Consider the following 14,598-nt stretch of genomic DNA (forward strand, 5'->3'; position numbering starts at 1 on the left):
ACAAGGAGTTTGGGAATCTCAGGAGGTGAGATTACCGATCAATATTTTGGAACTCCGTGCAATTTTCAGAGCTCTTCAGTTTTGGCCTCTTCTGAAGAGAGAATCGTTCATTTGTTTTCAGACAGACAATGTCACAACTGTGGCATACATCAATCATCAAGGAGGGACTCACAGTCCTCTGGCTATGAAAGAAGTATCTCGAATTTTGGTTTGGGCGGAATCCAGCTCTTGTCTAATCTCTGCGGTTCATTTCCCAGGTGTAGACAATTGGGAAGCGGATTATCTCAGTCGCCAAACGTTGCATCCGGGCGAATGGTCTCTTCACCCAGAGGTATTTCTTCAGATTGTTCAAATGTGGGGGCTCCCAGAGATAGATCTGATGGCCTCTCATCTAAACAAGAAACTTCCCAGGTATCTGTCCAGATCCCGGGATCCTCAGGCGGAGGCAGTGGATGCATTATCACTTCCTTGGAAGTATCATCCTGCCTATATCTTTCCGCCTCTAGTTCTTCTTCCAAGAGTAATCTCCAAGATTCTGAGGGAATGCTCGTTTGTTCTGCTAATAGCTCCGGCATGGCCTCACAGGTTTTGGTATGCGGATCTTGTCCGGATGGCATCTTGCCAACCATGGACTCTTCCGTTAAGACCAGACCTTCTGTCGCAAGGTCCTTTTTTCCATCCGGATCTGAAATCCTTAAATTTAAAAGTATGGAGATTGAACGCTTGATTCTTGGTCAAAGAGGTTTCTCTGACTCCGTGATTAATACTATGTTACAGGCTCGTAAATCTGTATCTCGAGAGATATATTATAGAGTCTGGAAGACTTATATTTCTTGGTGTCTTTCTCATCATTTTTCTTGGCATTCTTTTAGAATACCGAGAATTTTACAGTTTCTTCAGGATGGTTTAGATAAGGGTTTGTCCGCAAGTTCTTTGAAAGGACAAATCTCCGCTCTTTCTGTTCTTTTTCACAGAAAGATTGCTATTCTTCCTGATATTCATTGTTTTGTACAAGCTTTGGTTCGTATAAAACCTGTCATTAAGTCAATTTCTCCTCCTTGGAGTTTGAATTTGGTTCTGGGAGCTCTTCAAGCTCCTCCGTTTGAACCTATGCATTCATTGGACATTAAATTACTTTCTTGGAAAGTTTTGTTCCTTTTGGCCATCTCTTCTGCTAGAAGAGTTTCTGAATTATCTGCTCTTTCTTGTGAGTCTCCTTTTCTGATTTTTCATCAGGATAAGGCGGTGTTGCGAACTTCTTTTGAATTTTTACCTAAAGTTGTGAATTCCAACAACATTAGTAGAGAAATTGTGGTTCCTTCATTATGTCCTAATCCTAAGAATTCTAAGGAGAAATCGTTGCATTCTTTGGATGATTGTTAGAGCTTTGAAATATTATGTTGAAGCTACGAAATCTTTCCGTAAGACTTCTAGTCTATTTGTTATCTTTTCCGGTTCTAGGAAAGGCCAGAAAGCTTCTGCCATTTCTTTGGCATCTTGGTTGAAATCTTTAATTCATCTTGCCTATGTTGAGTCGGGTAAAATTCCGCCTCAAAGAATTACAGCTCATTCTACTAGGTCAGTATCTACTTCCTGGGCGTTTAGGAATGAAGCTTCGGTTGACCAGATCTGCAAAGCAGCAACTTGGTCCTCTTTGCATACTTTTACTAAATTCTACCATTTTGATGTATTTTCTTCTTCTGAAGCAGTTTTTGGTAGAAAAGTTCTTCAGGCAGCGGTTTCAGTTTGAATCTTCTGCTTATGTTTTTCGTTAAACTTTATTTTGGGTGTGGATTATTTTCAGCAGGAATTGGCTGTCTTTATTTTATCCCTCCCTCTCTAGTGACTCTTGTGTGGAAAGATCCACATCTTGGGTAGTCATTATCCCATACGTCACTAGCTCATGGACTCTTGTTAATTACATGAAAGAAAACATAATTTATGTAAGAACTTACCTGATAAATTCATTTCTTTCATATTAACAAGAGTCCATGAGGCCCACCCTTTTTTGTGGTGGTTATGATTTTTTTGTATAAAGCACAATTATTCCAATTCCTTATTTTATATGCTTCGCACTTTTTTTCTTATCACCCCACTTCTTGGCTATTCGTTAAACTGATTTGTGGGTGTGGTGAGGGGTGTATTTATAGGCATTTTAAGGTTTGGGAAACTTTGCCCCTCCTGGTAGGAATGTATATCCCATACGTCACTAGCTCATGGACTCTTGTTAATATGAAAGAAATGAATTTATCAGGTTAGTTCTTACATAAATTATGTTTTTTGCATTTGATAGAAAAATATTCACACCTGCAGTGCAATCAAACAAAAGTATGTTAAGAATTTTTCCAGCCTTCTTCATTTTCAGGCTCTTGTTTCAGAAATTAGAATTTAATATTTAAAATAGTTCTTAGAGTAAATCTAGTCACAGCTGTGAGAAATGTTGAAGCAAATGCTATATCTGTTAAATTATGAACATTGTATAAATGTATCTGTTTCTGTGCACCATTATATAGAAAGAAATCTGTTATATGTTAACTGTCATACTGCATTGTGATCTCTGAACTCTGCAAGTCCCTCCCTTTTAAAGAATTCCAAGTTTGGGCATTTTAAAACCAATTGGGAATCTTACAGAATACATCAATTATATTTCAACAAGGTTGTTGGAATTTCCTTTGACTTTCCAGCATTTGATTGATTGGATTAAATAAACATAAAACACTTTAATATTGTAACATAGAATGTTTGTTTAGTTTTGCAGAGTAAAAACATTGCAATATGCTCATTAATTTTGCCTATTTTCCTGGAATTTAAAGGGACAGTTTACTCAAAAATGTTCTCCCCTTTAATTTGTTCCCAATTATCCACTTTACCTGCTGGAGTGTATTAAATTGTTTACATGATTTCAATTACCTTTATATTGGCATTTGAAATAGTTTATTTAGCCTGTGTTATCCCCACCCATCCTGAAAGTTTTTGGCCTCAAGGCCAAGCTGTGTTAACACAGCCAGTAGAAGTTACACTGCCAGTGGGTTATAGAAGAGATAAGTAATACAATGTCAGTTTTCCATTGTTCTCTCCAAGTATTGGTGATTTGTTTATGGACAGATATAAGATAAAGAAGGATGTATATGTACACAGTGTGATAAAGTAATGAGATCTGATTATACCTACAAGCTCAACCCATTTTATTAGGTTGTGGCTTCAAAACACAATCAGCTAATTCATATACACAAATAAGCCTTAAAACAGCAAATCTCATACATTTTATGCTCTGCAGCTGGTTAAAAAGTAATTGGAAACACATTAAAGGAAAAACAATTTTACAATATACTGTCCCTTTAATTCTCATTATTGTAGGTTTCATAAGTCATAACCCTGCCATATTCTACAAGATGTTATAAAGCATGTTTAAGATCTAATCGCTGAAAGCGTACATCTTTATTTTAGAGAATCTTTCAGCAAAAGAATTAAAGAAAATGTTAAGCAAACAAAGGAGAGCTCAGAAAAAAGCTAAACTGGAGGAGGAGCGAAAACATGCTGAGAGGGAACGGCAACAGAAGAATCAAAAGAAGAAGAGAGATGAAGAGGAAGAAGAGACCAGTGGACCTAAAGAGGAACTAGTTCCTGAGAAACTGGAGAGGGTAGGCAGCACTAATAACCATTCCTTACGAGCTTTGCGTTTGTGATCCATGTTATTAAATGGGTTATTACAAATGTTCTTTTGTGATTCAGACAGAGCATGTCATTTAAAAAAAAGTTTCCAATTTACGTCTTGTCAAATATGCTTTGTTCCATGATATTCTGTGTTGAAGAGATACCTACGTAGGCAATCTGGAGTGCTACATGACAGGAAATAGTGCTGCCATCTAGTGTTGCAAATGGAAAACATTCTTGCAAAACTGCTATATAGTGCTCTAGAAATGGTCCGGCTTCTAAGCATACATCCCTGATTCATAATAGAAGTAAATCCAAAAGTTGTTTAAAGACACATGCTCTACCGGAATCATGAAAGACACATGTTGGGTTTCATATTCCTTTAATGTAGACAATTAACATGATTTGTAATTTTATAATTAAATAGTGAAATTAGGTTCTTATATCCATTGTTGCTATTCTGATGTAGTTATCAAAAAATATTGATGCATGAGCATCACAGAGCACACCCAAACTTTATAATGTTGAACCATGAGGTGGCTATTTACTTACGGAACTAATAATATGTTTATTTTATTTTAATTTTTTATTTATATTGAGTTTACAGGATCTCATCCAACATAATTATCAGACATTTCTCTTGTTAAGTGTATCCAGTCCACGGATCATCCATTACTTGTGGGATATTCTCCTTCCCAACAGGAAGTTGCAAGAGGATCACCCACAGCAGAGCTGCTATATAGCTCCTCCCCTCACTGCCATATCCAGTCATTCTCTTGCAACTCTCAACAAAGATGGACGTAGTAAGAGGAGAGTGGTGTATTATAGTTAGTTTTTTAACTTCAATCAAAAGTTTGTTATTTTTAAATGGTACCGGAGTGTACTGTTTCATCTCAGGCAGCATTAGAAGAAGAATCTGCCTGTAATTTCTATGATCTTAGCAGAACTAAGATCCACTGCCGTTCTCACATATTCTGAGGAGTGAGGTAACTTCAGAGGGGGAATGGCGTGCAGGTTTTCCTGCAATAAGGTATGTGCAGTTAACATATTTCTAGGGATGGAATTTGCTAGAAAAATGCTGCTGATACCGGATTAATGTAAGTTAAGCCTTAAATGCATTGATAGCGACTGGTATCAGGCTTATTAACAGAGATACATACTCTTATAAAAGTGTAATATAAAACTTTTGCTGGCATGTTAATCGTTTTTATATATGTTTGGTGAAAAAACTTATTGGGGCCTAGTTTTTTTCCACATGGCTGGCTTGATTTTTGCCTATAAACAGTTTCCTGAGGCTTTCCACTGTTGTAATATGAGTGGGAGGGGCCTATTTTAGAGCTTTTCTGCGCAGCTAGAATTAGACTGAGACACTCAGCTTCCTTCTGCATGATACAGGACATCTCTGAAGGGCTCAAAAGGCTTCAAAAGTCGTGTTTGAGGAGGGTAACAACCACAGTAGACTGTGGCAGTTGTTGTGACTGTGTTTAAAAACGTTTTTGTCATTTATTATTCCGTTTTTGGTATTAAGGGGTTAATCATCCATTTGCAAGTGGGTGCAATGCTCTGCTGACTTGTTACATACACTGTAAAAATTTCGTTAGTGTAACTGCCTTTTTTCACTGTTATTTCAAATTTTGTCAAATTTGTTTCTCTTAAAGGCACAGTAACGTTTTTTATATTGCTTGTTAACTTGCTTTAAAGTGTTTTCCAAGCTTGCTAGTCTCCTTGCTAGTCTGTACAAACATGTCTGAAACAGAGGATACTTGTTCATTATGTTTAAAAGCCATGGTGGAGCCCCATAGGAGAATGTGTACTAAATGTATTGATTTCACCTTAAACAGTAAAGATCAGTCTTTATCTATAAAAGAATTGTCACCAGAGGGGTCTGTCGAGGGGGAAGTTATGCCGACTAACTCTCCCCACGTGTCGGACCCTTCGCCTCCCGCTCAAGGGACGCACGCTAATATGGCGCCAAGTACATCAGGGACGCCCATAGCGATTACTTTGCAGGACATGGCTGCAATCATGAATAATACCCTGTCAGAGGTATTATCCAGATTGCCTGAATTGAGAGGCAAGCGCGATAGCTCTGGGGTTAGACGAGATACAGAGCGCGTAGATGCTGTAAGAACCATGTCTGATACTGCGTCACAATATGCAGAACCTGAGGACGGAGAGCTTCAGTCTGTGGATGACGTCTCTGAATCAGGGAGACCTGATTCAGAGATTTCTAATTTTAAATTTAAGCTTGAGAACCTCTGTGTATTGCTTGGGGAGGTATTAGCTGCTCTGAATGACTGACACAATTGCAGTACCAGAGAAATTGTGTAGGCTGGAAAAATACTATGCAGTGCCGGTGAGTACTGATGTTTTTCCAATACCTAAAAGGCTTACAGAAATTATTAGTAAGGAGTGGGATAGAACCGGTGTGCCCTTTTCCCCACCTCCTATATTTAGAAAAATGTTTCCAATAGATGCCACTACATGGGACTTATGGCAGACAGTCCCTAAGGTGGAGGGAGCAGTTTCTACTTTAGCAAAGCGTACCACTATCCCGGTTGAGGATAGTTGTGCTTTTTCAGATCCAATGGATAAAAAATTAGAGGGTTATTCAACAAGGTTTTATTTTACAGCCCCTTGCATGCATTGCTCCTGTCACTGCTGCAGCAGCGTTCTGGTTTGAGGCCCTGGAAGAGGCCATCCATACGGCTCCATTGACTGAAATTAATTGACAAGCTTAGAACTCTTAAGCTAGCTAACTCATTTGTTTCTGATGCCATTGATCATTTGACTAAACTAACGGCTAAGAATCTGGATTCGCCATCCAGGCGCGTAAGGCGCTATGGCTCAAATCCTGGTCAGCTGATGTGACTTCAAAGTCTAAATTACTCAACATTCCTTTCAAGGGGCAGACCTTATTCGGGCCTGGCTTGAAAGAAATTATTGCTGACATTACTGGAGGTAAGGGTCATACCCTTCCTCAGGACAGGGCCAAATCAGGGCCAAACAGTCTAATTTTCGTGCCTTTCGAAATTTCAAGGCAGGTGCAGCATCAACTTCCTCTGCTTCAAAAGAAGAGGGAACTTTTGCTCAATCCAAGCAGGCCTGGAAACCTAACCAGTCCTGGAACAAGGGCAAGCAGGCCAGAAAGCCTGCTGCTGCCTCCAAGACAGCATGAAGGAACGGCCCCCTATCCGGCAACGGATCTAGTAGAGGGCAGACTCTCTCTCTTCGCCCAGGCGTGGGCAAGAGATGTTCAGGGTCCCTGGGCGTTGGAGATCATATCTCAGGGATATCTTCTGGACTTCAAAGCTTCTCCTCCACAAGGGAGATTTCACCTTTCAAGATTATCTGCAAACCAGATAAAGAAAGAGGCATTCCTAAGCTGCGTACAAGACCTCCTTGTAATGGGAGTGATCCATCCAGTTCCGCGGACGGATCAAGGACAGGGGTTTTATTCAAATCTGTGGTTCCCAAAAAAGAGGGAACCTTCAGACCAATTTTGGATCTAAAGATCCTAAACAAATTCCTCAGAGTTCCGTCATTCAAGATGGAAACTATTCGAACCATTTTACCCATGATCCAAGAGGGTCAGTACATGACCACAGTGGACTTAAAGGATGCCTACCTTCACATTCCGATTCACAAGAATCATCATCGGTTCCTGAGGTTTGCCTTTCTAGACGGGCATTACCAATTTGTAGCTCTTCCATTCGGGTTGGCTACACCCCCAAGAATTTTTACAAAGGTTCTGGGCTCACTTCTGGCGGTCCTAAGGCCGCAAGGCATAGCGGTGGCTCCTTACCTAGACGACATCCTGATACAGGCGTCAAGCTTTCAAATTGCTAAATCTCATACATAGATAGTTCTGGCATTCCTGAGGTCGCATGGGTGGAAAGTGAACGAAGAAAAGAGTTCTCTATCTCCTCTCACAAGGGTTTCCTTCCTAGGGACTCTAATAGATTCTATAGAAATGAAAATTTACCTGATGGAGTCCAGGTTATCAAAACTTCTAAATGCTTGCCGTGTTCTTCACTCCATTCCGCGTCCCACGGTGGCTCAGTGCATGGAAGTAATCGGCTTAATGGTAGCAGCGATGGACATAGTGCCATTTGCGCGCCTGCATCTCAGACCGCTGCAATTATGCATGCTCAGTCAGTGGAATGGGGATTACACAGATTTGTCCCCTCTACTAAACCTGGATCAGGAAACCAGAGATTCTCTGCTCTGGTGGTTATCTCGGGTCCATCTGTCCAAGGGTATGACCTTTCGCAGACCAGATTGGACAATTGTAACAACAGATGCCAGCCTTCTAGGCTGGGGTGCAGTCTGGAACTCCCTGAAGGCTCAGGGTTCATGGACTCAGGAGGAGAAACTCCTCCCAATAAATATTCTGGAGTTAAGAGCAATATTCAATGCTCTTCTAGCTTGGCCTTAGTTAGCAACACTGAGGTTCATCAGATTTCAGTCGGACAACATCACAACTGTGGCTTACATCAACCATCAAGGGGGACCAGGAGTTCCCTAGCGATGTCAGAAGTCTCCAAGATAATTCGCTGGGCAGAGATTCACTCTTGCCACCTGTCAGCGATCCATATCCCAGGTTTAGAGAACTGGAAGGCGGATTTTCTAAGTCGTCAGACTTTTCATCCGGGGGAGTGGGAACTTCATCCGGAGGTGTTTGCTCAATTGGTTCTCCGTTGGGGCAAACCAGAATTGGATCTCATGGCGTCTCGCCAGAACGCCAAGCTTCCTTGTTACGGATCCAGGTCCAGGGACCCAGAAGCGGCACTGATAGATGCTCTAGCAGCGCCTTGGTTCTTCAACCTGGCTTATGTGTTTCCACCGTTTCCTCTGCTCCCTCGTCTGATTGCCAAAATCAAACAGGAGAGAGCATCGGTGATATTGATAGCGCCTGCGTGGCCACGCAGGACCTGGTATGCAGACCTAGTGGACATGTCATCCTTTCCACCATGGACTCTGCCTCTGAGACAAGACCTTCTAATACAAGGTCCTTTCAATCATCCGAATCTACTTTCTCTGAGACTGACTGCATGGAGATTGAACGCTTGATCCTATCAAAGCGTGGCTTCTCCGAGTCAGTAATTGATACCTTAATACTTGCACGAAAGCCTGTCACCAGGAAAATTTACCACAAGATATGGCGTAAATATCTTCATTGGTGTGAATCCAAGAATTACTCATGGAGTAGGGTTAGGATTCCTAGGATATTGTCCTTCCTCCAAAAGGGTTTGGACAAAGGATTATCAGCTAGTTCTTTAAAGGGACAGATTTCTGCTCTGTCTATTCTTTTACACAAGCGTCTGGCAGAAGTTCCAGACGTTCAGGCTTTTTGTCAGGCTTTAGTTAGAATTAAGCCTGTGTTTAAACCTGTTGCTCCTCCATGGAGCTTAAACTTGGTTCTTAAAGTTCTTCAAGGGGTTCCGTTTGAACCCCTTCATTCTATTGATATCAAACTTCTATCAGGGAAAGTTCTTTTTCTGATGGCTATTTCCTCGGCTCGAAGAGTCTCAGAGTTATCTGCCTTACATTGTGATTCTCCTTATCTGAATTTTCATTCAGATAAATTTGTTCTGCGTACAAAACCTGGGTTTTTACCTAAGGTGGTTTCTAACAAGAATATCAATCAAGAGATTGTTGTTCCATCATTATGTCCTAATCCTTCTTCAAAGAAGGAATGTCTTTTGCATAATCTAGACGTAGTCCGTGCCTTGAAGTTTTACTTACAGGCTACTAAAGATTTTCGCCAAACATCTAACCTGTTTGTCGTTTACTCTGAACAGAGGAGAGGTCAAAAGGCTTCGGCAACCTCTCTTTCTTTTTGGCTTCGGAGTATAATCCGTTTAGCTTATGAGACTGCTGGACAGCAGCCTCCTGAAAGGATTACAGCTCATTCCACTAGAGCTGTGGCTTCCACCTGGGCCTTTAAAAATGAGGCCTCTGTTGAACAGATTTGCAAGGCTGCGACTTGGTCTTCGCTTCATACTTTTTCCAAATTTTACAAATTTGATACTTTTGCTTCTTCGGAGGCTGTTTTTGGGAGAAAGGTTCTACAGGCAGTGGTTCCTTCCGTTTAAGTTCCTGCCTTGTCCCTCCCATCATCCGTGTACTTTAGCTTTGGTATTAGTATCCCACAAGTAATGGATGATCCGTGGACTGGATACACTTAACAAGAGAAAACATAATTTATGCTTACCTGATAAATTTATTTCTCTTGTAGTGTATCCAGTCCACGGCCCGCCCTATCCTTTTAAGGCAGGTCTAAATTTAATTAAACTTCAGTCACCACTTCACCCTATGGTTTCTCCTTTCTCGGCTTGTTTCGGTCGAATGACTGGATATGGCAGTGAGGGGAGGAGCTATATAGCAGTTCTGCTGTGGGTGATCCTCTTGCAACTTCCTGTTGGGAAGGAGAATATCCCACAAGTAATGGATGATCCGTGGACTGGATACACTACAAGAGAAATACATTTATCAGGTAAGCATAAATTATGTTTTTACTAGTCATATTAGAATAAGATGATATAACTGAATATAATCACTGCTAAACACTGATCAACCTCATTTTCTGAATATTGATTAAAATATTTATACATAAAAAACAAAACAATATGCCCGCATTAATGGAAAGGCATAACAGGTATTGTAGTCTAGTACACTCAACAATCTCTATCCATTTTTCAAATGAATCTCAGGAAGATGGAAGTGTAAGACCTTTCTCCTCTGGTTACATAACATTCTTTTTTTTTATTCAGCCCTTCAGACAGAATGGGTAGTTAATCTAACGCTTAATGTACTGTGCTGTTAGCCAGAACATACCCTCTTTTTTTCACTTACTATCTGTACATTTGCGACCATATGTTTATTTTTTTGTTAGGGCATATATTTAGTGCGCCTATATATTTTAGGTACATTAGATTGAAAGAACTGCAGTCATAATCTATTGCATGGAATGGGCAGTGGGGTAACCATTTTTTTTTTCCAGACCAATACTTAAAGGGACAGTCGACACAAAAATTTATTTAAGATAATGCCTTTTACTACCTATTTCCCAGCTTTACACAACCAACACTGTTATATTATTATACTTTAGCGCTGCGGAACCTGTTGGCACTCTACAAATACCAGATAATAATAATACTTTATAACCTTTAAACCTCAAAATGTCTGCCTTTTTCTAAGCCACTAAAGACTGCCTCTTATCACATGCTTTTTTATTAGCTTTACACAACAGGGGAGTGCTAGTTCATGTGAGCCATATAGATAACATTATGCTCACGCCCGTGAAGTTATGCACAACACAGCACTAATTGGCTTACATTCAGGTCAATAGATACTAAATAAAAAGTCATGTGATCAAGGGGCTGTCAGAAGATGCTTAGATACAAGGTAATCACAGATTTAAAAAGTGTATTAAAGGGACAGTCAACACTAGAAATGTTGTTGTTGTTTAAAAAGAAAGATAATCCTCAGTGGTAGTTGGGGACAGTTTTTACACCTTGATGTGGGCTCGTGGTGGTCTGTTCCACTGAGCTTTCGGTATGCCCGAATGGTCTTATATCACTTGGTTTCACCATCTCTCATCCCTTCTCCATGCCTCTGGCTGTGGAAGCGGTTTCTTTGCATTTGTCCTCCTTTGGAGAGGTTTCTGTATACAGTTTTCTATTGTGACCCCAAGGTCCTTCTCGTTTCCTAGGGATTATGTCCTTACTTGCAAGAGGTCCTGGGGCTGGATTCTGGTACTGGGACGCTGTGGTTTAGTGTCTATCTCCCTGGTTTGGAAGTGTTCCCTCTTAGGAGTGAGTTGTGTAGGGGATCTGGAACCCGAGCACGTAGTATTCTGTCATGGCTTGTGGTAGCAAGAGTGATTTAAATAATGGTCCGAGTTGTTCCTGCATGGGGTCGTTTCCTTTTAGGCCCCTCCTTTTTCTTCTGAGGTGTGGTTCAAGAATTTTATATTCGTTGTTTTTGGATGTTGCCAATCCTATTGGACTGGGTCCGTTTCCTCGGAGTGGGGGTCGGTTATCTGACTGGTCTGCTGAGTCTTGACCGTGTACTTCCAGTTGATGCAGGTCTAGGTAGCCTAAGGGATCTCTACCCTGCCTAGTAGCTGAAGGCTTGGCGTTTGAGTCCTGCTGTGGCAGCTTTCTAATCTGGTCTCTTGCTTCGATGGGGGGGTTCACAGTGTTTCATCCCTCAGCTGATTTCATATGCTGCTGGTGTTGGATGTTCTTCTAATGAGAGAGTTGCCGTCGATATTTTTCGACATTCTCTGTGGGTTGATCTCCCATGATGGCTCAGGGTCAGCCTTGCGGCTGGAGCTCAGAGGTGGCTGTGTGTTTCACAAGATAGACTTTTTTTTCTGATAGGATATTTAGTTTGTTTCTATCCTTGTCTACGGGCTCCGACTTTCTTAAGCTCCATGGGGATTGATTCCTATGTTGTCTACTTTTAGCAGTTGTATCTGCTAAACTATGGTACAGTGAAGTGAGGAGTCTGTGGCTTCCTTGAAGCACCATAAGTCGTATGGTGGTGTGTCAGGGAGCTGAGGGTAGTCCTTGGGTCTTTCTCCTGATCTCCTTTTCATAGGTGTGGAGTTGATCCCTGTTCCTTGTCCTTAGGGAGTCCTTTCCTGGGTGGTTGTCTTTAGCAACCTTGGGTTTGCTTTAGTCGTTTTGAGATTTCTTTTACCATAGTTGGTGATCCTTTGGATTCCTTCTGGGTCCTCTTTTTTCACCTTCGAGGGTAGGTGTAGGTCTGTTCTTTCGGGTCGGGTGTTAATTCTGTGTGATCAGAAAACTCAGGGAACTTTGGTTCCTCTGGGTTTTTTTTGTGCTCAATGGATTCTAGAGATTCTGAGTAGTCTCTAGGACGGCCTTGCAGGTGTTTAACTGATGGGCAGTTACTTGGTCTTTTCAGGTTTTTCACCCCCTGTGTCTAAGTGTTACAGGGTTTTTTATTATCGGGTGTGGGTAATTTCAGGCTGTGGTGCCGTTTGAAGGGGCCACCTTCTGTACCTGCCCTTTGCATTCAGTATCCTCTATAGCTTGGGTATTTTCCCAAAAGTAATTAATGCAGCTGTGGACTCTTCCCGTTTAAGAAGAAAAAACTTAAATTATGGTTAACTGATAATTTTCTTTTCTTCTGACGGGAGGTCCACAGCTCCCCGCACATGTTTTTTCTATAGGGGCGGCTGTATTTCTTTCATGTAATTAGCAAGAGTCCATGAGCTAGTGACGTATGGGATATACATTCCTACCAGGAGGGGCAAAGTTTCCCAAACCTCAAAATGCCTATAAATACACCCCTCACCACACCCACAAATCAGTTTTACAAACTTTGCCTCCTATGGAGGTGGTGAAGTAAGTTTGTGCTAGATTCTACGTTGATATGCGCTCCGCAGCAGGTTGGAGCCCGGTTTTCCTCTCAGCGTGCAGTGAATGTCAGAGGCATGTGAGGAGAGTATTGCCTGTTTGAATTCAATGATCTCCTTCTACGGGGTCTATTTCATGGGTTCTCTGTTATCGGTCGTAGAGATTCATCTCTTACCTCCCTTTTCAGATCGACGATATACTCTTATATTTATACCATTACCTCTGCTGATTTTCGTTTCAGTACTGGTTTGGCTTTCTACAACATGTAGATGAGTGTCCTGGGGTAAGTAAGTCTTATTTTCTGTGACACTCTAAAGCTATGGTTGGGCACTTTTTTTATAAAGTTCTAAATATATGTATTCAAACATTTATTTGCCTTGACTCAGGATGTTCAACATTTCCTTATTTCAGACAGTCAGTTTCATATTTGGGATAATGCATTTGAATATATCATTTTTATCTTACCTTTAAAATTGACTTTTTCCCTGTGGGCTGTTAGGCTCGCGGGGGCTGAAAATGCTTCATTTTATTGCGTCATTCTTGGCGCGAATTTTTTTTTTCTATTTCCGGCGTCATACGTGTCGCCGGAAGTTGCGTCATTTTTGACGTTTTTCGCGCCAAAAATGTCGGCGTTCCGGATGTGGCGTCATTTTTGGCGCTAATAGCATTTAGGCGCCAAATAATATGGCCGTCAATTTTGTCTCCACTTTATTTAAGTCTCATCATTTGTTGCTTCTGGTTGCTAGAAGCTTGTTCACTGGCATTTTTTCCCATTCCTGAAACTGTCATTTAAGGAATTTGATCAATTTTGTTTTATATGTTGTTTTTTCTATTACATATTGCAAGATGTCCCACGTTGCAACTGAGTCAGAAGATACTACTGGAAAATTGCTGCCTGGTGCTGGAACTACCAAAGCTAAGTGTATCTGCTGTAAACTTTTGGTAGTTGTTCCTCCAGCTGTTGTTTGTATTAAATGTCATGACAAACTTGTTAATGCAGAAAATATTTCCTTTAGTAAAGTACCATTACCTGTTGCAGTTCCATCAACATCTAATGTTCAGAGTGTTCCTGATAACATAAGAGATTTTGTTTCTGAATCCATTAAGAAGGCTATGTCTGTTATTCCTCCTTCTGGTAAACATAAAAAGTCTTTTAAAACTTCTCTTTATACAGATGAATTTTTAAATGAACATCATCATTCTGATTCTAATGATTCTTCTGATACAGAGGATTCTGTCTCAGAGGTTGATGCTGATAAATCGTCATATTTATTTAAAATGGAATTTATCCGTTCTTTGCTTAAAGAAGTCCTAATTGCATTAGAAATTGAGGATTCTGGTCCTCTTGATACTAAATCTAAACGTTTAGACAAGGTCTTTAGATCTCCTGTGGTTATTCCAGAAGTTTTTCCTTTTCCTGGTGCTATTTCTGAAGTAATTTCCAGAGAATGGAATAATTTGGGTAATTCTTTTACTCCTTCTAAACGTTTTAAGCAGTTATATCCTGTACCGTCCGACAGATTAGAGTTTTGGGACAAAATCCCTAAAG

At 40.7% G+C, this 14,598-nt stretch overlaps 1 protein-coding gene across 1 annotated transcript in view; it reads left to right on the top strand.

Moving 5' to 3' along the window:
- Window positions 1-14,598, top strand: part of NAA16 (N-alpha-acetyltransferase 16, NatA auxiliary subunit) — a 325,238-nt gene that overhangs the window by 127,215 nt on the left and 183,425 nt on the right. Inside the window, 1 exon segment of the mRNA XM_053707967.1 lies at window positions 3,448-3,641. Coding sequence (XP_053563942.1) covers window positions 3,448-3,641 — 194 coding nt within the window.

The sequence above is a fragment of the Bombina bombina genome, chromosome 3, assembly GCF_027579735.1.
Source record: "Bombina bombina isolate aBomBom1 chromosome 3, aBomBom1.pri, whole genome shotgun sequence".
Taxonomy (NCBI): domain Eukaryota; kingdom Metazoa; phylum Chordata; class Amphibia; order Anura; family Bombinatoridae; genus Bombina; species Bombina bombina.